The sequence below is a fragment of the Alosa sapidissima genome, chromosome 1 (assembly GCF_018492685.1).
Source record: "Alosa sapidissima isolate fAloSap1 chromosome 1, fAloSap1.pri, whole genome shotgun sequence".
Classification (NCBI taxonomy): Eukaryota; Metazoa; Chordata; class Actinopteri; order Clupeiformes; family Clupeidae; genus Alosa; species Alosa sapidissima.
Genome location: NC_055957.1, coordinates 46597907 through 46622690, shown reverse-complemented (window position 1 = coordinate 46622690; position 24784 = coordinate 46597907). Strand labels below are relative to the sequence as shown.

The 24784-nt window shown below is 40.3% G+C and overlaps 2 protein-coding genes across 7 annotated transcripts in view; both read left to right on the top strand.

The window, feature by feature from the left end:
- The first annotated feature begins 722 nt into the window (after nt 1-722).
- On the top strand, nt 723-23936 carry LOC121707889 (sorting nexin-16-like). Of its 4 annotated transcripts, XR_006031424.1 has the most exons (10): nt 723-1101; nt 1733-1791; nt 19527-19922; nt 20338-20424; nt 20597-20745; nt 21697-21766; nt 21965-22098; nt 22357-22497; nt 23171-23644; nt 23736-23936. XR_006031424.1 is itself a non-coding variant. In XM_042090855.1 (9 exons), exons 1-9 carry the CDS (start codon nt 1029-1031, stop codon nt 23268-23270), a joined length of 1209 nt encoding a protein of 402 aa, XP_041946789.1. In that variant the 5' UTR covers nt 723-1028; the 3' UTR covers nt 23271-23936. The 4 variants fall into 4 exon arrangements, 3 of the variants coding, with proteins under 3 accessions (XP_041946789.1, XP_041946802.1, XP_041946812.1); XM_042090855.1 differs by having other exon boundaries at nt 23171-23936; XM_042090868.1 differs by lacking the exon at nt 1733-1791 and having other exon boundaries at nt 23171-23936.
- LOC121707551 (NACHT, LRR and PYD domains-containing protein 12-like) overlaps nt 7506-24784 on the top strand; it is a 36156-nt gene continuing 18877 nt past the window's right edge. For 2 of the 3 annotated variants that reach the window (XM_042090219.1, XM_042090205.1), the window contains exon 1: nt 24161-24446. The gene's annotated coding sequence lies outside the window, so the exon portion shown is untranslated. Of the gene's footprint in view, nt 7510-10104; nt 10114-24160; nt 24447-24784 lie in introns of those variants that run through there. The other variant, XM_042090225.1, reaches the window with a different exon arrangement.

The window sequence follows — 24784 nt, the reverse complement described above, 5'->3', positions numbered from 1 at the left end:
TCATCAAAGTTAAACATTTATTTATGTATTATTATTAATATCATCCTCACCTAGTCGTGTTAATGTTGAAGCTACCATACATGATCATCTTCAAAAACAGTCAACAAAACAAAAAAGTTATAGCCTTGAAGCTAATCTTCTTTCCACTTTTCCGACCTACGGTCAATCCATCGAAAACCTCTGTAATGATTAGTGCCGTTTTTTTTTTTAAATTAGGTTTACTTTTTTTTAAAATTATTATTAGGTTGCCTCTGTGTAATGCTTTACCTTAACATACGGTCGTGTATGCTAGGTTTTGCTTATGAGTTACCGTCATAGACAGGTGGACTGAGCTTCTTATCCAAACAATACGGTTATCTCCCTACGGCGCGAAAGAGAGATTACGTCAAAGCTAGCTTCCCTCCAACCGAACAAGCTAACCATTCTTCTTACGGGTAACCAACGTTACAGACGAGGTAGTGGAGTCTGTTTTGCCTTTGTAGTGTTTATGTGGATTACACAGAAGCTACAATATCGGCACAGGATATATGTTATATGAAGTTATGGTATTTCAAAAAAATCCTAGAATGAATGGACTTCTATGGGAGTTAGCAGAGAGGTGGTCCCTCCAGCCTACGTCGATTCTTCTACTTCCGGGAATTCGCCTGCCCCCTTGGAGTAAATAGATAGATAGATAGATAGATAGATACTTTATTGATCCTCAAGGGGAAATTCAAGAGAATTTACCATGACGTCACAACAACAAATACGTTCTTCCGGGTGGCAAAAGGCGAAACATTCTTCGATGGCACTACTAGTAAACAACCCCTTCCATGTCATTTAACCAGGGCAGAGCGATTGAGAATTGAGAGTAAATGGCTTGAATGAATGAGTTTGCTACGGGACATCTCATTAATATTCATACGGGTAGGCCTATGGGAAGTCTCATGAGTCATATACGTGTCTCTTATTGGCTATCCATGCTGCGTCCACTCTACACCGCCGTAGTTTGAATGACGTGAAATGTCAGTGTCAGTCGACGAAAACAAATGCTACGTGAGGTAAATTGCTTGGAAAAAAGGAGACCCGCCGTCGGCCGTAGCCTGATCTACAATTTAACAGGTAAGTTGATTCAAAAACAGACGTGGTGGAAAATAACAGACATAGTTAACATGATCATTGAGGGACTGACCCAGGAGACTACCGTTACCTCGTAATATCCTAGCCTAGTCTAGTCTACTACCATTTGTGAATGAGCCTCAGCCTACCATTGAGTAGTTCTTTAAGAGACTCTTGCTGTTTGACTTAAAATCTGTTAGGTTGTGGTAGATGGTCTATGTCCCTGTTGTCTAATAACTAAAAAGACTATGATCGTTTTCTGTTGCTCGGATCGGATGGCACAGACGTGAGCTTTTTTTGACGGTGAACTGGATAGCGCGCTGTAGCCTCGCGCTACTCAGTTCACTGCCGTTCGGCATTCACTAAACTAAACTCGCGGTGATGAAACCAATGTGGTAGCCTACACATATCAATTATCCATCAGCTGTAGCCTACAATTGTTTTGCTTTTCCTATTTCTTCCATTGACATTTGATCAGTAGGCCTAGCCTACATGACACTCTTCCTTGTAATACTTTTACTTTAGGCAGTGACTGGTAATGAGTCTGATCTTCAAAAGAGACCTATGTTTCTCGAATCTATGAGTCTCGAATTTCCCCAGTTGAAGAAAATTATGCTTTGCTATGATTTTGTAGAGGGAGAGTTGAGAACACAAGAAGCAGAGTTGAAGAGCAGCAGGGTTGGCAGCAGAAAGGTAAATGTTGGATGAAATATAATTTGGGGTAAATTATACAAATGTTGGATGAAATATTTTAGGTTAAATTAATATAAATGTTGGATGAAATTTAATTTACGGTATCGTTAAGATTTCCTCTTAGCATTTTAATACTGGTTGTTTGTACATTCTTTCAGTCACTCTTCAATTTAACAGAACCATTTTTTTGACATTGAACAGACTTTAGCAGAGTAATGCTTAATGTGATTAAAAACTTTCTTGAAGAATATTGGTACTTGTATCAACAAGGATTGGGGTTTATACATCACACGAACTTCGGGGGCAATACACTATCAAATAGACCACTGTAAATGTTACAACCCCTGGCATAAATTATGGAATCACCAGTCTTGGAGGATGTTCATTAAGTTGTTTAATTTTTTAGAAAAAAGCCAGATCACAGACATGACACAAAACTAAGTTAATTTAGTTAATTCCTTTAAACATTAAAGGAAATCAAGAAAAAAATGAGTTAGTCCATAACGGTTGCTTTTTTTTTAGACCAAGCAGAGGGAAAAAAATATGGAATCACTCAATTCCAAGGAAGAAATTATGGAATCACCCTGTCAATTTCCTTTCCCACCAGCACCAGATTAGATCACCAGTTAATCAGCAGTTAAAAAGGAGCAATCACACCTTGGAGAGCTGTTGCACCAAGTGGACTGACATGCATCATGGCTCCAACACGAGAGATGTCAATTGAAACAAAGGAGAGGATCATCAAACTCCTTAAAGAGGGCAAATCATCACGCAATGTTGCAAAAGATGTTGGTGACCGAACTGTGAGAAATTGCGTAAAGGAAATGGGATTTACATACAGGAAAGCTAAACGAAGACCATCATTTACACCTAAACATAAAAAAACAAGGTTACAGTGGGCTAAGGAAAAGCAACCTTGGACTGTGGATAACTGGATGAAAGTCATATGCTGGAACTTTTGTTTGGTGCCGTTCCAATGAGATTTATGACTGAACTGCCTGAAGAAAACATGCAAATTTCCTCAGTCATTGATGATATGGGGCTGCATGTCAGGTAAAGGCATTGGGGAGATGGCGATTGTTACATCTTCAATAAATGCACAAGTTTATATTGACATTTTGGACGCTTTTCTTAACCCATCAATTGAAAGGATGTTTGGGGATGATGACATCATTTTTCAAGATGATAATGCATCTTGTCATAGAGCAAAAACTGAAAATCCTTAAAGAAAGACACATAAGGTCAATGTCATGGCCTGAAAATAGTCCGGATCTCAATCTGTGGTGGAAGTTGGTGCATCCCAAGTCTCCAACCTCAAATGGTGCATCCCAAGGCTCCAACCTCAAATGGTGCATCCCAAGGCTCCAACCTGCAAAACTGATCTGGCAACTGCAATCAGAGAAAGTTGGAGACAGATTGATGAAGAGTACTGTTTGTCACACTAAGTCCATGCCTCAGAGACTGCAAGCTGTTATAAAAGCCAGAGGTGGTGCAACAAAGTACTAGTGGTGCGTTGAAGTGTTCTTTTGCCAGTTTGTTTTTCATGATTCCATAGTTTTTGCCTTGGAATTGAGTGATTTCCCTCTGGTTGGTCTAAAACAAGCAACTGTTACTGATTTTTTTAATTTTATTAAATCCCTTTAATGTTTCCTAAAGCCAGAAAGTTGACATTTGAAATTAACTTAGTTTTGTGTCATGTCCGTGATATGGCTTTTTTCTAAAAAATTAAACAACTGAATGAACATCCTCCAAGACTGGTGATTCCATAATTTATGCCAGAGGTTGTAGTTTAAACACTCAAACTTTTCAGGTAGCCGACAGGCTAACCTTTAGCATTTCCGACATTGTATGTCATTACATAATGCAGCTAACATTAGCCTACATGCTGCAACACAGGTATGAAATATATTATGTTTTAGTGAGTGTCCAAAGGGGTGAAAGCCACTTTAAATCGGGTCACATTATTGACTGTTGTGTGTCCGAGAGTCAGTTTGTGGGTTTTCTAAGGGCCAGCATGAGGGACAAGACCTACAAAGTTGTGGTGAGTTAAGCAGGGAGGTTGGTAACGTTAATGCTGCTAGCAGTGCTAGTTAACATTAGCTAGGCTACTGTAGCCTTCATACTGTATGATTCATATCAATCATTAACCTAGGAATACTTCGTGCATTTAATGAACATTTTGTGTAATTCACGGCAAATTAATAAACTGAATATGGTGGTCCAAGAGCAGACCATGCACCAGTCCATGCATCAGCCCGACTGAGCAGTGATGACAGCATAGGATGAGTCAGGTAACGTTACGAAGCACTGCCGTTAACATTAACCGCTTTCACACACACACGATATAAAATGATAAATGTAAAATTCAAGATCAAAACACTATTATTTACACGATTACTCCTGAAATAACTGCTAATAACTGCACATTCACTATATAAAAATCAATGTTTGGAGGAAAGGGTTCGCGTGCTATCGCCGGTTGGAAATGGCAAAATAAATCGCGCCGATTTTGCCTATATTATTCAGTGAGGCACAGTGGTTTATGGGATGAGTAGTTCCTTCGCTCGGAAATGAAAATATGTACACAGTCTTGTACCTTTGACTTTTTTGGATTTTCTCTTTGTTTTTTCACTCGAAATGATATGTTGTATGCTTATGAGTTATGCCGTAGCTGGTTAGCCTAAGACATGCTGTAAAACTCTTTAGATACGGATTTTTCCAAACGTCAATGGGACAAATGAATGGGAATCTTGCATCCGGCACCTAACCGCATTTTGGCTGTGGGCGGGACTGTGCAGCTCTATTGATAGGAGGTATGTCTGGTACCGAAGAACACGGCTCCGAGAACATGTTAAGAATAGAGCTCGTTCATTGGTTCACAGTTTGCGCCTGCGTATTGCTGTCCCCGTACGCGTGTTTACACAGGATAACGTTAAGATGGCGGAGAATACAGGTAACATTACGAGCATTTGGTATGATTCTATGTCCATGTATTAATTTATTTCGAATCGTATGCACCAACACTATTGCTGGCATTGCCAAACAAAACAAAACAACAACTTAAGTTATAGCGACTCCAAAAGTCTAATATAATAACAAACGTTAGTAGGCTACTACGACGATAGTCTATATTAGGGTCAATGACGTGACGTCTATATTTTCTATCCAAGAGCATTTTTCTTTTTTAAGTTTATAAAAGATTTAAATGCCTGAAGACACACCATATAGGCTAGGCTATATGTGGGGGCACTCCCATATTCGTAACCACTTTAACTTTTAAAAAATCATTAGGTATTTGTCATTTTTCTCTTATGTAAGTGGCAAATCCAGAGATTTTTTTTCCTGTTTTGAAGGGAGGGCACAGATTCAAAACTTAAAGTTCTACGGATTCCATTGAATGTTTGTTTTACTGTTTTATTTAGGCTATTTTACCATACTCTGAAAACTTCCCCATTTCTGTATCACTTTATCTCTCTCTCTCTCTCTCTATAGCTGTAAGATATATTGTAACCTATTCTCTTTTCTATTTTAAACCACTAAAATGATTAAACTAAATTTGTTTTACAACTGATAATGGTAGAATTCTTGGCAATGAACATAAAAAAGTATAATTATACATAACAAAGAAAGAACCCAGGATTTATGGGCAATTGTTTTTAGCAGGTCACAAAATATCCCTATTTGACTAAAACTCCCATTTTAAGAGAGAATAAGAATGTTTTTACAGTTTTGGAGGGCTATCATTTTATCTTTGTTATCCCCCTTTGTTCTGTCTGAGGTGTTTATAAGGAATCAAAATCTGACAAAGATATTTTGCTTTCTGGACATGGCAATTGCACAAAATTTCATGGGTTCCTTGCCATCCAAACACGTGCCACAAGAAGTTTCAACAAATTATACTGTATGGTTCAATAGATATAGCTATTTGATGTGTGTGTTAGAGGTTACATGAAATCCCTATTTGGCTACTTTTTAATTTTTCACTTTTTTTTACTAAATCTACAGAGGAGGGAACTAGATGATACTTATATGATTTGTTAACCATATCAGCAGGTGTTGAAAAACAACCTCTTCACAAATATTTTAATGTTTTTCTGCCGTGGAATATCTTAAAATAAAAAAATAGGGATTTCCTGTAACTTCATGAAATATTGCATATATGCAGGATATAGTTTAATGTATTTTTAACAGATTCTACTCAGTTCTCTGCAATGCAACATGAGCTATTTGGATATGTGATGGATTTTGTGATAATTGCTTGCACTGTGCTAATTTGCTTTAATTACGCAATAAATAGGGATTCCTTGTAACCTAACCTAGGGTTAAGATTTTGAAAGGTACATGGGTCTGGACAAAATCAGACATTAGGTTTATATTAGTGGAGTCTGAGATGAGTTAACATGTAAAAAGTGTTTGTTCAAAGACAACATTTTTGGAGCAATTGACCAATTAAGTGTTCTCCGAGGAATGGTCAGAGAGAAGTTTAAGGTCTTTTGCTATGCTGGTTCCTAGGGTAATCATTTTGGTTGAGAATAGGGTTGTGGTTGCTAGTTTGTTAATGAAACTTTGCATGCTCCATGAGGGTCATGTGCAGAAGGTCTGACTTGAATTTCAGCCTCGTAGCTCCATGCTACCACCCAAAACTCCACCTCTGCAGTGGGAGTGGTCAACTTTTTTAAAGTTTTTCCTTCACAGTTTTTTTTGTGGGTGTTTCAGTGATCCCACCTTTGGAACAGTTGTCAGTGGTCTCAAGCCAGTGCCGTCCGTCTTGGTCCCATCCCTCTAGCTCCTAGCGTTACCGCGCCAGAAATGGGAAACCTTGTACGCTTTGAACCATTTATCTCCTTCCAGGAATAATCCACCGACTCCAACTTGTTTGTGACTCCAACCGACTTGTTTGTGATGTCCCGTTGTTCAACATATTCTAATTTCATACTGATCGGCCCAACATAAGTGAGTTTTTGGCTAAAAATGTAAAAATGGCTAAACATTAGCAATTCCACTCCTTTGTTATTTTGCATAGCAACCACCATATGTACCCTAGCAACACCCAAGCAACCACCTTAATTACCATAGCAACACCCTAGCAACCATCTTAATTACCCTAGCAACCACTTGTATAATGTCAAGCTAGCAACCACCATAGCAACCAACATGCTTACCCTAACAAGCACCATAGCAACCGTGTTATTTTGATAGCAACCACCATATCTACCCTAGCAACACCATAGCAACCATTCAAATTACCCTAGCAACAACCTAGCAACCACCACAATATGACCATAGTAACCACCATAGCAACCACGGTATTTAGCATAGTAAACGCCATATGTACCCTAGCAACGCTATATATTTACTGACCTGACCAACAAATGTGTGTTTTTTGGCTAAAAATTGAAAATGGCTAAATTTTAAATAGTCAAAAAAGTATTTTTTGCAGACACAATGCTTTGCGTTACAGCTAGAGGGATGAAACTTTGCACACTCCATGGGTCATGTGCAGAAGGTCTGACTTGAATTTCAGCCTCGTAGCTCTATGCTACCACCCAAAACTCCACCTCTGAAGTAAGAGTGGTCAACTTTTTTTATGTTTTTCCTTCACAGTTTTTTTTGTGGGCGTCTCAGAGATCAGGTTGTCAGGGGCCTCAAGGCTGTGCCGTGCCTCTTGGTCCCATCCCTCTAGCCCCTAGCGTTACCGCGCCAGAAGAGAGAAACCTTGTACGTTTCGAACCGTTCATCTCCTTCCGGAAATAATCCACCAACTCCAAACTGAGCCTGGCTTGTTTGTGATGTCCCGTTGTTCAACATATTCTGATTTCATACTTATCGGACCAACATAAGTGAGTTTTTTGGCTAAAAATGTAAAAATGGCTAAACGTTAGCAATTCCACTGCTTTGTTATTTTGCATAGCAACCACCATATGTACCCTAGCAACACCCTAGCAACCTTCTTAATTACCCTAGCAACCACTAGAATAATGTCAAGCTAGCAACCACCATAGCAACCAACATGCTTACCCTAACAACCACCATAGCAACCATGTTATTTTGCATAGCAACCACCATATCTACACAAGCAACACCATAGCAACCATTCAAATTACCCTAGCAACAACCTAGCAACCACCATAATATGACCATAGCAACCACCATATGTACCCTAGCAACGCTATTACTGACCTGACCAACATATGTGTGTTTTTTTTGGCTAAAAATGTAAAAATGGCTAAATGTTAAATCGCCAAAAAAGTAGTTTTTGCCAGCACAATGCTTTGCGTTACAGCTAGAGAGATGAAACTTTGCACGCTCCATGAGGGTCATGTGCAGAAGGTCTGACTTGAATTTCAGCCTCGTAGCTCCATGCTACCACCCACAACTCCACCTCTGAAATGGGAGTGGTCAACTTTTTTTATGTTTTTCCTTCACAGTTTTTTTTGTGAGTGTCTCAGAGATCCCACCTTTGGAACAGTTGTCAGGGGCCTCAAGTCGGTGCCGTGCCTCTTGGTCCCATCCCTCTAGCCCCTAGCGTTACCGCGCCAGAAGAGAGATGACTGTCATTTATTTTGTATAATTATATTTGTATAATATAATCTTGACATATGTCATACTATGACTGATGTTCATTTGTAAATACATATCAGACCAGTTGAAGGATTGCATACATATACAATGTTAAAAAATACTTATCTTCCTTCTTTCCCTTGGTCCTGAGTGGGTGGTGTAGCCTGGGGTTGCTTGGCAAACCGGCGATGATAACCAAGTGTGGTGCCATCCATCACCACAGCCCTGCAAGGAGCACATACCTGTTGTTATATGTTCAGTTGTGTTCAATTGTAATGCTGCTACTAGTATAACTACTACTACTACTAATAATAATAATAATAATAGCAATAGTGATGATGATTATCATGGTGATGATAATCCAACCTTGGATTAGGCCCGCATTGAGGACAACAAAAGCCCTCAACCTCTTGGATGTCCACCAATTTAAGGAACGACAGCCATTCCCACCGAAACCTCTTGTACGTGATTATCTCCACCACCCCATAGTCCTGAAGATTTATCGTCAGGCTTTGATGATAATTGTACATGGAGGTTCTACAAGGACAATGTGACAAAGTGAGCAAAGAGAAGATTGTTGGATAGTATTCATTTTCATATTTGCTCTGCACTGTAAGGCTTGCCTCTGCTGCTGCTTACCCAGAACATAAAAAATGGGACATGTAGTCCCGCAGGAGGTTGTGGTGCACAAAATAACTGCCCATCTGCAAGATGAATGGGTGCTGAGGGTGCAGCTTTCCCTCGCAAGCACCTTTTGTGCAGGTATAATGGAAAGCTGGAATTGAAGTGAAAGTGTATATGAGTTAAATCGAAAGAGTGATATAAAATTAACTCTCCTTTCTTTTTCTTCTACTCACATTGGCAGGCCACTGTTGCTGTTGTACTATACAGTGGCTTTGGGGTGCCAGAGAGGATTCTCTGATTTGAGTATGGGGCTCCACAGCTGCACACTCCACCCATTGTGGGATAAAGAGTCATAGGGTTGCAAAGAGCCTTACAGAAAAGATCCTTTGAAAACAAAAATAATTGTATGTGAAAAATGACATGTGGACCCCCAGATAAGTATTGCATTATATTAGTCCCATTTGGTGGATACCTTAAGGTGAAGGGGGATGTGAAATGAAATTGGGTCAATAGTCAAGGCTGTCGGAATATTTTCTTGGCCCCTTGCCCTTGACCTCTGGAGCCTATCCCCACACTCCTTGTTCCACCTGGGTTCCGTCTGTTAGACCCTTTATATGTCTACAGGAGTGATGATCTGCACACATATGGCAATAGGGCCGCCCATCTTTGCCAGACAAATATGTGCAGTCATCACCCCTGCACAGCACAAACATGTTTGGGTCAAATGGAACTTGGTGAAGGTGTGTGCCATCCTGAGGAACATATGACAAGACATTCCATATTCCATATGAGACAATGAGCAATGTATTGACCTAGGAACTATGTTTATATATCTATATTTATCTATCTATCTATCTATCACATTTCTGTAACTCACATCTGCAGAGGCATACTCATGATCAGTTGCCCTGATCTCAGCCCCCTCAGCTGTGATGACTGAGATCAGGGCATCAATATGCAGACAGGAACCATGCATTCCTTTGAAGTCTTTGAAAGAAACAAACAAATGTTGTTTTTCATTATTTTGCTGTACAATATATGATCATTACATATGTCAACAAGTTAATGCGATTACCAGTATACACTCAAAATAGTCTTAAAGCTTATGTACCTTCGTACAACATGCAGCTTTTAGATGTTGTATTGATCAAAATTGATCGCTGCATGTTGCAGGAACATGTTTGGATCATATTCCTCCCATCACGAAACAGAATGTGTCTCGTTTTGACAAACACATACTTTGTTGTCTGTTTATGTAAAGACAGAGAAAAAAATTACAAGGCACTATTGTAGTGGTTATGAAGGGAACTGCTTGTATTATTGCTTTAGGGATATTGGAAACAGATATTGCATACAGATAGAGTAAATTCACATTCAAGCAAATGTAATACTGTACTACTAAAACATAATTTCATATGTTTCAGATCGCTTTTTTATAACTATGCTGTAATCTTTTGGGTATATTCACTTCTCTTTCACTTGGTCAAGTGTTGCTTTTACCTTCTACTTTGGCCACTGTCTCAGGGTTGTACTAACTCTTGTGTGTACTGGCTTAAGTGTGAATTTTATATCTATCGACAGTAGATCAACCTTAGCTGGGAGGATTTCAGGTCCATTTCGTTTTGAATTGATTGTCTTTGCCATGGGAATGTTATTGTGAGTATTATTTACCACTGTAGAGTTTGATGGGACCAGGTAGATGGACCCAGATGTATTACATGGCATCACCATGTCCTCTGACAGCAACCTCCCCTTGTAAACCTCCAAATCTGGTATGTCCACAAACTGTTGATAATAAATTGATGTAAAAAAAGCTACATCATTACATCAGCATACACATACATCAGAATACCATTATAGACCTATACTAGATTAAGGTAATGATTAGTCAGTTGTTGCACCCCAAAAGGGAGGGAGATTTAACTGTGAGAGACTTAAAAGCAAGCCTGGGCATTAACATGTTTGTGAAAAAATATAATGTCTGCAACACTGCTTTTGACTCCCATATATTGACTCCCAAAAAAAAAAAAAAAAAAACAAGCCTGAAGAAGACCCAGCAGGGTCGAAACGTTTCCTGCTGTGCATTAAATATATGGGAGTCAAAAGCAGTGTTGCGGACATTATATTTTTTAATTTGAGTACGTTTTTTTTGTCCTGCACCTTCCAGAAGGTGGGATGTGCACACAATAACTTTTTGCTGAACATTAACATGTTTGTAGCATGCCTCAGATCCAACAAATCATCACAGTTCTTGCATTGTATGTGGGAAAGGGAGAGCGCAATAACCTCACCTGGCCTATGTATTTCTGGAAGCTAATGTGATAGTGCCAAGATGTGGAACTAATCCATGTTCTGTTTCTATAAATTCCTACTTGTAAATGTTTCTGTAGCAAAGGGAGGGCAGTCACAGTGCCTGGCCTGGCCACTGGACCAACAGCTTGTCCTCCATGTCAGCCAGGCCCCATGGTATGGTGGAGTGCACTTCCCTCCCCTTCGGAAAGGGCACTGGTGCGTTTCAGGCACCCCCGTCGTACTTCACCCATGCCAAGGTGACCCACACACCAATGATTTCAGGCACCTTTCAGGCAACCCCGCTTTAACCATCTCTAGAGTGGCTCTCAGGGGCCAACGTTTCCTGGGGGGTCCGTCATACGACCAACACTGGATGCACCTCTGATTGGCCTTGTGCCAAGTCTTCCCAGTCTGATTCCAGGCAATCTTGTGGCAAGCACTTCCATTTAAGTGACTTCGTAATTTTTATACTTATAAACTTTTTTTTTTATTTAGTACGAGGTACATACAGCTTCACAATGCTGCACACTTGAGCAATCACAATCACACTCAGTTACAGGTCACAGAATAGACCACTAAAAAGAATAGAATAGGAAACAAGTTCAAGTTCAAGTAGTTTATTGTCATGTACTCAAAATAAATGATAAGTAATGCTGTTTGTTCAAGAGACAGCTCAACTTAAAACAGCTCAGTAAAAGTAGTAATTGGTATATTGTAAAAGGTATATTGTGTGTGTGTGTGTGTGTGTGTATGGGGGGGGGGTAATGGGGTGTGTGTGGAGGGAGGGGGTATGCTGTGTGTTTGGATGTGAGGGATGATGAAATGTTGAGTGTGCATGGGGGGGGGATTAATGGGGTGTGTGAAGGAGTGGGGTGTACATGTGTGTGTGCGTGGGAGGGGGGTGATGAAATGGTGTGTGTGTGTGTGTGTGTGTGTGTGTGTGTGTGTGTACGCGGGTTACGCGCGGGTGTGTGTGTGTAATGGGGTGTGAGGGAAGGGGGGCTGTACCTGTGTGTGTGGATGGGATGAAAAGGTTTGTGTGTGTGTGTGGGGGGGGGGGGGGGGGTTGGGGGGTGTTGATGTCTGTGTGTGTGGGGGGAAGGGAGATGATGAAATGGGGAGTGTGCATGGGGTTGAGTGTGGTGTGTGGGTATGGTTTGGTGTTGGAAGGTAACTGAAAAGGTATACTGTAAAGGGGATTAATGGGGTATGTGAGGGAGTAGGGTGTAGCTGTGTGTGTGTGTGTGTGGGAGGGGGGGTGATGAAATGGTGTGTGTGCATGGGGGGGGGATTAATGGGGTGTGTGAGGGAGTAGGGTGTACATGTGTGTGTGCGTGGGAGGGGGGGTGATGAAATGGTGTGTGTGTGTACGCGGGTTAGGTGTGTGTGTGTGGGGGGGGGGTGTAATGGGGTGTAAGGGAAGGGGGGCTGTACACGTGTGTGTGGATGGGATGAAAAGGTTTATGTGTGTGTGTGTGTGGGGGGGGGGGGGGGGGGGCATGACACACACTTGAGCAATCACAATCACACTCAGTTACAAGTCACAGAATAGACTATTAAAAAAAGAATAGAATAGGAAACAGAACAACAGTGTAAACTGTTAAGCTTCAACATGACACACTTGAGCAATCACAATCACACTCAGTTACAAGTCACAGAATAGACTATTAAAAAAAGAATAGAATAGGAAACAGAACAACAGTGTAAACTGTTAAGATTCAACATGACACACACTTGAGCAATCACAATCACACTCAGTTACAAGTCACAGAATAGACTATTAAAAAAAGGGGTTTGGGTTTGATTCCTGTGGTCACCATTCACCATTGACCAAGGCACTTCAGCACAAGGAGTGATTAACGTCAAAAAATCTAGACTGGAGTAACTCAACATTTGACATCTCCGATATGTTAAGTGTTGTAAAGACGTCAAATTGCAAAAAGCATTATCGTTAACAAATTGATAGCCAAGGAGCCAGAAGTGAACACGCTGTATGGCTATAAAAACTGTGCCTTCATTTTACAACTAAACACGAGAAAATACTTTTATAACCCTTGAGCCAGCTCCTTACTACGTGATCTCAATGGCAATGCAGCGTTTGTTTGCACCTCCAAAAGCATGGCGTACCTGGTTACCTCCCAAAAACACCCTTAAAACGCCCACAAATACCTGTATGTGTGGAAGAATGTTTAAGCGACATAATAATAAACTGACTATGTTGTGTACAAGGATACAAGGATACAAGGAAGTTTATTGTCACATGCATATAGTTACTGGAAGTAAGAAATGCAGTGAAATTATGTCTGGTGTCAGCCTATTTGTGCATTAATGGGGGGGGGGTAAAAAGTGCAGTAGAAGAGGGGTTTAGTAGATTAAGTGGCAAGGGCTGCATAAAAAAGGTGGGGGAGGATTGGGATTGGGTGGGGGGCACCAACAAGGAGCACCCAAGAGCAATAGTATTGTGTAGTATACATATCGAAATCTAAATGGAATATTATATGAAACTCATGTAAAGAGCGTAACCAAAATAATGTCTTGTAAGCATAGTCAATTAACATTACACTCGAAAGGGAGGTTATTGGTCCTCCATCCACAGGATCTTGTTCTGGAATACAAAGTGGTCATGAAGTAAATTTTCTGATATTTTGCACTGCTAAAGTGAACAAATTTGAGACACAATTTGAAAAACAACGGAAGATGTACTTACCTAGGACCACTGAGGGATCAGAGGGTGGGGTAGTCATGGAGGAGATGAAGGCAGAAGGGCAAGGGGTGGGTGTAGAAGAGATGGGAATTGGGTTGGGTGTAGAAGGGGTGGGAATTGGGATCAGACCAGAAGCAGCCTGAAATGAAACACAGTACAAAGGTACTTTAAAATGATTTGTACTGTCTCCTTCAAGCCTTACGAAGTATCTGTCAGACTGACATCCTGTCAACATCTCTAAGTTATTGTAGAACGACTTATGGGGTCAACTAATGCTTAATAAGGTTTACTCACTGGACGTCTATGCCTCTTCAGAGAGGGAATGCGGTCCAAATCGAGACCATGTAGGTCTCTCTTTGTAAAGCATGAAGAGGCCACTTTCGCCAAGGTTGGAATATCTGAAAGAGAAAAGGGTTCAGTAATTACAGGCAACCTTAAACACAGGCATCCCAATATATTTCTTTAAGAATCTAGGTCTATGTCTCAATGCCTAACTGATAATGTATAGTTACTGTTATGCTGATGTATCATTGAATGTATAGTTACTGTTATGCTGATGTATCAATGAATGTTTTTAATTATTTTATCATTATCTTTTGGTGAATGAGTCTGAATATAGTCACATTTTGCGTTACCAATAACCCCACGTATTCTCATAGATAGGTGGCTGACTGTACCAAGTACACACAGGACGTCTCAGACTACAGACACAGAAACTATTATCATTATCACACCGGCTACAATATACATTTAACTTATTAATAACGTGAAAGCGTCAAGTTAAAAAAATCGCCTTATTAATTCAATATAACGCCTATCACCCATAGTTCATTAAATTGGCTTAGCAAATTGCAATGTAAAGTAGGCCTAGTGTCAATACACTAGTCGTTTAGATGATATCATTGTTATTAGATGATATCGATCGTTTTTAAAACATCTCAAAACAAAGCCATGACTCATTGTAAATATCAAAAATGAAGATATGGGAGGTTTACTTGGAGATTCACCACATCCATCACGCCAAAATATAATCCTACCTCGTTTTCTTTTCTCCACCATTTTCAAATATGCCGCGATTGTTAGAGGAAACGGAAATACGAGCCTGTAGTAATTGAACGAATCGCATTGCAACCTTGCGCATACTAATGAGGTGGAGTTAACATGTTCTCGCCCTGGAACACGGCCTCATCCATGCCTCATTGATAGCTACAACTTGTATAAGATTAAAGTACCTGCAGTTAAAACCAAGCATGTTCGATAAACATTCTCAGATTTATTTCGGCTTCAAGAAGAAATGGGAATTACATTTCATGGGAAATCCTACCCTTATTAGACGTTCTCTGCGGTAAACTACAGTGTTGTCCTTACTTGTAGGAAGCGTCTTTCCCACCCACTTTAGATTAACATCCAACAAAATTACGTCTCACTGCAATGATGCGCCATCTGGTGGACAAACGACTACGTAACGCCAATCCTGGAAATGCAGCCAAATGATGATGATGAATATTTGGTTTTCCTTTAATCCTACTGAATTTGTAATTATGTATTGGCCGTTCTAATTGCCGATACCGATAGCATGTGCGTGCCTGTGTGTGTGTGCGCGTGTGTAGCCTATGTGTGCACCACCATCTACAGGCCAATGAGTGTACAGTCCAATGAGCCCCCCCCCCCCCCCCCCCATGAATGAAATTCTACGAAACTTGGCATACCCCCAGAGAATGTCAGGACAGGTTAATCATACACATAACATTTGGTGCAGTTGATCATCTTAACTGAAGAGAAGGGCGATTAAAGCAGAATGATTATGGGCTAGGTTGATGTGGGCCCTTGAGACCAACATACCATAAAAATGTCTTCATTCTCGGTGCCACGGTTCAGGTAGTTATTTAGGAAAAACTGCATTTTTGGGGTTTCGGGGGGGGGGGGGGGGGGTTTCCGTAAAAGTCTAGGGGGGCTACATACCCATCAAATTTCATGTGCCCCTGTGTTTCGGTGTCCCGGGTATCGTTGACCAAAAATTCAGGAAGTAGATGATGGGGGTTGGGGGGGGACTTTGACAATCCCTATATGACCGCTAGCGGCGGTCATAATAATTGGGTTATGAATATGTTAGCCATAGGCTTATGCTATATAACATGTAAACAACACAGTGAACTCCAAACCGGACATATGTTATGGCTTACAGCTATAGAGACTGTTTTAAACTCTCAAACTCAGTGGCATTGTTGGCCACTTCCTTTTTAGGCTTAGTGACATTGGTCTATATGGATAGAGCCCTAATGGTATGGGGCTGAAGACTAAGGGTGTAGGCCTACTCACACAGTAGTTAAGGAAAGTTAAGCATTTTTTTTTACCAATCTGCAAAAAAAAATTCTTACATAGCTTTTTTATATGTGTTCCTATAGGTGTCTAGTAACACCTCGCAATTTATCCACCACGGCCAAATACTCGGGGAAACACCTGGAAAGCCCATCAAGTTTGGGGTGCCCAGAGGGACTGGGCGAAAATAATGAACATAACATTTTTTTTTTACCAATATTAGCTTTTGAGATGTCTATCTAGGGGTTTTAGGGGTGCTAAATCTATCCCAGTCATTAGTTTTGAGTAAAAATGTCCATAAAAAAAAATCAAATCCATAACAAGTGGTTTTATTGAACAATTACAAAACAAAACTTTCTTAATCAGTTTAAAATTTAACAAACCTCATCCCTCTACTCCCCTGCACTCCCTCACTCTTATCATCTTGCTGGTTGATGTTCTGGCAAGCAGAAATACACAAAGGCCACACGTCAGGGCACCAAAGCAAACTTAATACAGTATTCTACATAAAAATGATCAAAGTTGTATTTAGCCTATTCACAGCAGTAGACCTGCATCACTATGAAACATGACAAAAACATGAAACATGACATATTACATAGAATATGATCAGAATCATCTGATTTTAATATTTATAAACGGTTTAACACATCTTAACTTCTACCGCTGCACCATCGAGAGCATCCTCACCAACTGTGACACAGTTTGGTATGGCAACTGCTCTGCCCACGACCGAAAATCACTGATTTGCGTATATGCTTTTGTATGTTTTGCATGCTGTGACCATTAATTCATAAAAGTGGACAAACTTTCGGTTGGTGGGATTTAATTATGTGTCATTTTTATTTACTTTATTTCTGTTAGTTTTGTATGCCTGATTAAACAAATATAAACCTGATATGTCTGTATTTGCTTTGTGCACACTACTTAACATGAAGTGATGTCCTAATAAAACCACTATCTATATGGACCCTCTCCCCTCACTACTGAAGAACGGAAGTGCGAGCAAAATGATTGTGTCTGTAAAGGAAAAGGCACACAAACGTGGCACTCTGAATTCAGGGCTCTTCAGACAGGGTCGAAAACAGTGGTGTGGTATTTTGATTTTGACCAAATTATGTTTATTAAGACCTCAATAAATATTATCCTTTAATACACTTTTTTTAATCTGTTCAGCAATGTTGTGTTGGGGACAGTACAGATGACACAAGAACATCCGTGTGACCCTTTGAAGCTGAAAGCTGGGATAATGCAAAACACCTTCCTTCCTTTCTCTCAGCAGCTTAATAATTGGATCAAGGTGGCCAGATGGTATTCTGGACAGTGGTGGAGCAAAAGATGTGCGGTGCATATGCAGCTTCGGTGCGAGCAGTCCAATGTCCTATATGCTGCCAAAATGAACTGGATTTCCTCACTGCACTTCCATAAACAATTTCCCCTAATCAATATGAAAAGCATATGTTGTGATTGAGGTCCATCTGAGCTCCCTGTCAAAATACCATGTATAATTAAAAACCTTGACAATTAAGCATCTCTGATTTATACATCATCATCTATCTGTTAAGGTTAGATTTTTTTTAATAGCAGAAACCCCCTTTTGATTTTTGTTTTTTATCCTTCAGGATCTTCTCTGTCATCCACTGAAACAAACATATTTTAATGTAAGTTTCAAAGGACAGATTTCACTAGACAATGTGGACACATTTCTTCAGAACATCCATCTACAACCAAAATATGATGAAAATTAGGAAATACAGCTATAGTGTAAATAACGTGTGCATCATTTTTGTCCAATCAACGCCAGACAAAATTCTGGTGGAGATGGTTTACATCACCTATTGCTTGTTGAGGACAAAAACAACATAGCCTAGTATCACTTCTGTGTCATTTTAGGCCTACTATTATTGTAGGCAGAGCAGCATGGGTTAACTCCTCCTGCCCACGTCCCATACCAGAACAACCATGACAGCTAAGCAATAGGCTAACATTATACAATCTTCGTTTTTTATTTATTTCATCTGTTGGATAGCCTACTGAGCTTTATTTTGTGATCTCACCATCAGATGTCGCTGATTTACGTTTCTGAAAAACTTTGCATGAGCTTTAGGCTACGAAAGGATGCTGATACGCACCTTTCAGTAAATCGAGAAGTTTGCTGTGAAAAAGGAGACTTTAATAGCAGCCTTGATAAAACGAAGCCTCTCGAACGAAACGGTTCATCGAGGGAAAAAATTGAGATTAGATGATCAATGATAATTGGTAGCCTAAGTTAGTAGCGGAGACAAACATCCAACGGTTTGTGTTCAGTAGAACATGAGTCAATGTCGAATTAAGCCGGTGAGACAATCACATGATCTTGTTTACTCCTTGACATGACTCTAAACAGATGGACAGTAGGCGTGTGAGAGTCAGGTAGGCAAAACAAGTGAGGTTTAGTGTTATTTTCACCTATTTCTGTGATTACCTTTTGGACTAGATCAAATGTCTTTGGGTGATTTTGTAATATTTCAGTCGTCGTATGTTTTTATTCCTGTCTTCTCTTTTATTGCTGTCAATTATCAGCAACAAGTAATTGTTTTTTTTGTTTAAACATAATTGCCAAACATGTTTTTACAATGGTCGATTTTTGTGTAGGAGGGCCATATTAGCCTTCAATCTGTGGTCATAACATCGTATTCCTTGATATATATTGTTCTTAAAGTATTTTATTTCTTGTTTGTCAAGCTATTCTATGTTTACATTAGCACCTTATCATGGCCAGTGAATCACATGGTCAGTCTACAGACATAATCACTTCACAAAATGTTTAACTCTTCACATTTCTCTGAGTGATTTTTATGTATGTGAGATATAGTGTTTGTTATATTATGGTTGTAAGCTACTGGATGCCTAATTTTTCCCTCGGGATGAATAAAGTGTCTCTATCTATCTATCTACTGTAGGCTATCTATCTCCATATTTGCTTGCTTTGTGTCGGGATAGGCGTCCCCTTTTATCTCTACTCATTGTCACATGGCTGTGAATTGAATTGCTGTCATAGGCCTAAGTTCTTATTCCAGTGAACAAGAAGCACTTTTTCCCCAAATCAGTTGTGGTCAGGATTGCACAGTCCATGATTCTTTTTCTGGGAGTTGGCTTATACAATGGGTGTGGGAGTGTCCACAATGTACGGAATTTGTTTGATGAAAGATTTGAACCTACTCCAGCTGTTTATTTCTTGCCTTCCTTTGTGCAGGGACGCAACAACCACACAAAACTCGACACAGTGAGTGAAGCCTCCATTGCAGGACTCAGTGATTTGATTTATACAAGTGATATGGCGAGCTCCTTTGTACCAGTTGCAGTACCGGTGAAGTGGGCTCTGTCTAGACCTGGGAGTAGCAGATCTGTCGAAAGTCTATCCAGCAGTCCGGGGTCTCCCAGATGCCACAGCCCATGGACAAGCGGAGGTGCCATCAGCTGTCCTCCTAGTGTTCCCTTCCCACCACTGGGGACGCAGAGGGGATTTGAACGCTCCAGTGGGGTCTTTTCCAATGTGGAGAGTAGCTCTTTACAGGAGGACTGGGAGGACAGACCACCCACCCCCACCTTGTTGGGTTATGAGGTCATGGAAGAGAGGTCAAAGTTCACGGTAGGAGACCAGAGGAACTGTATTATGGTATTTGCACAGTAGTGAAGCTTACATAAGCAATCAAGGCATCTTTGTGAACAGTTTCCCAGAATGCTGATATAAGGCTTAACCATCTGCTGATGGGGGAGGAAGTAACTTCCTGGAAAAGAACAGTGATCACTAAAGGCATGAGATGTACAGTCAGTAAACTGTATGGTGTTTGGAACTGATGTTACAGACATATTACAGGAAAAGATGATGCATAGTTCTTCATATGAGTATCAGTCATTTGTTAGCCAACCATGCACTGTGTAAAAACTGTAACTGAAGAGCTGCACCAGTGCTTTTTCTTGTGTACTACATGAAGCTTTGTGATACAGTATCTTGTCATGTTAATGATGGCCTGGCTGTTAATATCTGTGTTTCCTTCTCTCAGGTCTATAAGATATTGGTAAGGAGGACTCCAGATGAAAGTTGGGTTGTTTTTAGACGATATACCGACTTCTCCAGACTCAATGACAAGGTTGGGAAAAGATGAGTGGTCATACATTGTGACGACAGAATTTGTCCTATTTTGTCTGTTGCCATTTGTTCCCTCTGCTTCTTGTGTTGTTCTATTTTTCTTTTCTTCCTGTTTTTTCTTCTTCCTCAGCTGTTCAAATCCTTCATTTTATGTGTTATATCCCCTGACACAGCTGAAAGAAATGCTTCCAAGATTCAAGCTCTCCCTGCCACCCAAGCGCTGGTTCAGAGATAACTATGATATGTCCTTCTTGGAGGAGCGACAGCTGGGCTTACAGACCTTTCTACAGAACCTGGTTGCTTTCAAAGACATCACTAACAGGTAATGTCTCTACTCGCTATGTGTCACTCATGTGATTTCACACTCAGATAAAAGTAGGATGAAGTATTGTTGATACAGAGAGGGTTGAAGCAGAGTTAGTTAGCGAGTTAGTAATCAAGGATCTTTGGTTGATATTTAGGATCAGGGATTGCCCTACAGCCTACTTGAATTTACTGTATATTCGTATCTTGGATAAGGACCAAAATGTAAGCTACACAAATGTTATTGTTTCTCTTGATGATAATATAAATGATTTTCCCACAAATAACTAACATCAACATATAAGCACTCCAAGATGCTCACAAACACAGTATACTCTATATGGATGGCCACAGGCTTAGTAGCAGCATTGCTATATTGCAGCTTTGTGTCCCCTATGTTCAGCTGTGTTGTGCACCTCTGAGTAGACCAGGCACTCACTGATACTCCTTCTCACTATAGTAATGACAGGAGTCACCTGAATGCCTCTGCTTGTGGGAAATACAAGTTACACCCAAAGTCTTATTTTGAATAATGCCGACACCAGACATGGCACCCAAGTGTTAGTAAAGAGATTACAGAACCACTTGTGTTACAGCTGATTACAAAAGTGTTACAGGTGTATTATAATTCTTTACTCAGAAGTATTGCAAGCTAATGGTTTTAGCGCTGAAGATAAAACATTTACAACAGCTGAAAAACAAAATACAGTGCAGAATTTAGCCTGGTAAATACAGTATAGCACCAATTTGTTTATTTATTCAAACATGATTGTGTGCTAAATGCCATGAATGTTTGTTATACTGCTTGATGGATCACAATAAACTTACAAACCAAACCAAATAAAGGTAAATCCATCAAGCTAACTTACTGTAGGCTGAATAATGTAGCTCACTAAGTTGTTTGGGTAAAGGCAAAGAGAGATAAAAAAAAAACCTCTTAACCTGACTGACTATTGATACTGTCTCTCAGTGAGGCAGTTAGAGCATTCCTGTGCCTAGATGATCCACCAGGTCCATTTGACAGTCTAGAGGAGAGCCGGGTAAGTTACTTGGCTTATTTCAGTATTTCACTTTGAGTTTTTGTTTCCATCATCTAAATGTAAACTGAGATGTTGTCATCAGATTGTTTGCAAAATGAAGCAGAAAAGTGTATGGTGGGAAGTGAGTGATGGGCTTTCATTCAGATTGAGTTGGACATTAACAGAGACATTCTCTGCATGTTGTTGTTGTAATGGAAGGTCTTCTGTGAGACACTGGAGGAGACCAACCACCGCTTGCAGAGGGAGCTGGTTGACAAACACAGACAGACCGAGTCTCTAAAAAAACTCCTAGAAGAAAAAGACCTTAAAATCAGCTTACTGGAAAAAGCAATGTAAGGCATACAGACGGTTCTTCTTGTCTTATCTTGAAAGTTTTTGTTTTAACACCCACTAATTATGATTTATCGATAGTCTTATATGCATTTTTACTTGATTGCAACTTGTTTGGTGCACAAAAAGGAGATCCCTTGTATGTGCATGTGGCTACTGTGTTCATCTAAAGAACCCTTAGAGGATTTAGTGGATTTAAAGAGTGGCATTGTACCCTGGTCAAATGGACTTGGACCCTGGCAGCTTTTGTGTTCCTTTAGTGACACTGGAGTGGCAGTAAGCCCATTGAGACATTGCCAGCCTCTAATCTATAGTGAGAGCAGCACAGACTGCAACACGGAGGAGAAAGAGGACACAGAGAAGACATCGCCCTCTCCTGGCCAACGAAGGCACACGCAGAGGTTTGTACCGCACATGTTTGGAACGCTTTTAGACTGCTAGGCCTGTCTCTGGGATTGTATTCTGCAACATGCACACATTTGTGTGTGAAGCTATGTACCAGGGAGGATCTGTTGGGTTTGAGTAGACTGAGAGTATAGAGCAGGTGTAATAATAATAGCAGATAATATGTTGGCCAGTACGCTATTTTTTTTCTTGTTAAAAGGTGCTCTAAGCGATGCCACGCGTTTTTTAGGCTAAAACATTTTATGTCACTTACTGCAAACATCACCTAACCAACCGCTAGCTGTCTGTGTCCTGAATACACCATAAAAAACGCGATCTCTGTGGATAGCCCAGGCTCCAAAAACGGCAACAAAAACAACTTGGGCAAACCTAGCCCATAAAAACATAACAAACTGTTCCAGCAAATCACAGATGAGATGCGCGTTTAGGAGAGATTAAATTGCACAGGAGCAGCATGTGAGGGAGGGAGAGGAAGTAGCGAGCTAGCTCTCTGTTTTGTTTGAAAGTCAACAGAAGTGACGTTGCCCAGCATCGCTTAGAGCACCTTTAATGTCACTTAACTGTAAGAATACATTTCATTACCATACTAAACCAATTTACGGGTTGGCTCTCCCTCTCCCTCACTCTCTCTCTTTCTCCCTTCTCCTGTCTGTCTCTTGGCATCTTTAGTTGTGAGATCCAGACGCCCGGAAAGGCCCACAGAGCCTACTGGTATGGCCCAGCCAGTGGCAGCCCCATTGGACCTTACCAGTTCACTAGTTCACCTTAACCTGTAGTGTCTTCTGCACTTTCAAGCACAACAGGTTCATCCTGAATTACATATGTTATGTTTCCCTTCAAATACTCTTATGAAGCTCAATATACGTTCATGTAAATAATGTTTTAGTTTTAGTGTCTAAGTCTTTGCACATCAAGAGGCGCTGTATCGAAACATGTGAGTTGATTGAAGAGTGCTGTCACAAATTCACTGCACTCAAGACAACTCACAGAGATATCTGAATGAAGAGGAAAGGCCCTGGCTCACCCCTAAGAGCATCAGGACACTCAGACTGATCATCCTGCGATGGGCCTGCCTCAGCAGAGAGTGTATTGTGTTTAAAAGGCCGACACACCTGTTTACTGATGAAATAAACTCCACTGGAGGTGGGCTAATCAACATAATGATGTGCCTTGGAAATCCCAATGTCAGACTGACTCAGTTCCTAACTTTACACATTTTATTAACTGATTGCAGAGGACCTTCTACTGGGTGTTCATAACATCACATCCTTTGTATTCAAATCACATGACTGATTTAGACTACAACAAGTAGACGGGACAAATCCTGGACATCCTGGAGTCTGGACTATTAGGATGTGTCATCATTTGACATATAAATAAAAATATGACATGACCCTTTTTATAGAGAAATTAATAAACATTTGTGTTTCTTGAAGCTGGTGCATTTCTATAGCCTAACAAATAGTGACTTCTGTAGAAATAACTTTTTATTTTAACAGCGGTTAGAGGAAACTCTCATTGAGTTTACCTTGAGTGTGATGGGACATTCTGTGGCTTAGTTTTCATGCCAGATGATGTTGATAAAATATAACTTCTCTTTCCTCTAGGAGGATAAAAGTGTTGAATTACTATTGTTCACCTGACACGGCGCCATTTCAGAGAACATGCCGTCCAAGACACTTCTTTGTATCCACTTTCGGTTTTGCACTTTGTAGAAGATCCCTAGACGCTCGGCTGAAAGCAGAATGCTCAAAGGGATGCATTTTATTTATCCACATAATATGTACACGATGCTTTCGGATAAAAACCGGGCTGTTGTCTACCGGTTAGATATAGCTGTGTACTAATGAAAACGTTTAGCCTATGATTTATTGAACTGCAAAACGCGAATCTGCCAATTTCTGTCTAACTTTACCAACGTCTCCAACTTCGGGTGTCCAAGACGGTAAGTAGGCTAGACTAAGTTGACATATACAATTTAATAGGCTAGACTACAATATAAGCAGCATCTTAAGTAGCCCAACGGGCTGGGTGCATTCATTTTACGATTTAAGACTACACGGACTTTTGTATTATGTTCCGCTGTTCAGTCGACTCAAAATAATCTTCAAATTAGTATCTGCAAAGTAGTTTTGAAAAAATTATTTAGGGAGTGCTTCATGTTATTTGCTCTGTTGCGTAGACGTGAGGCTATGTCATGTCTGACTTGTATCATAGCCTATTTCTTACTCTGACACTTGTATCATATTTCTTCCTCTTTTCCGCTCTCTCCAAATTTACCTG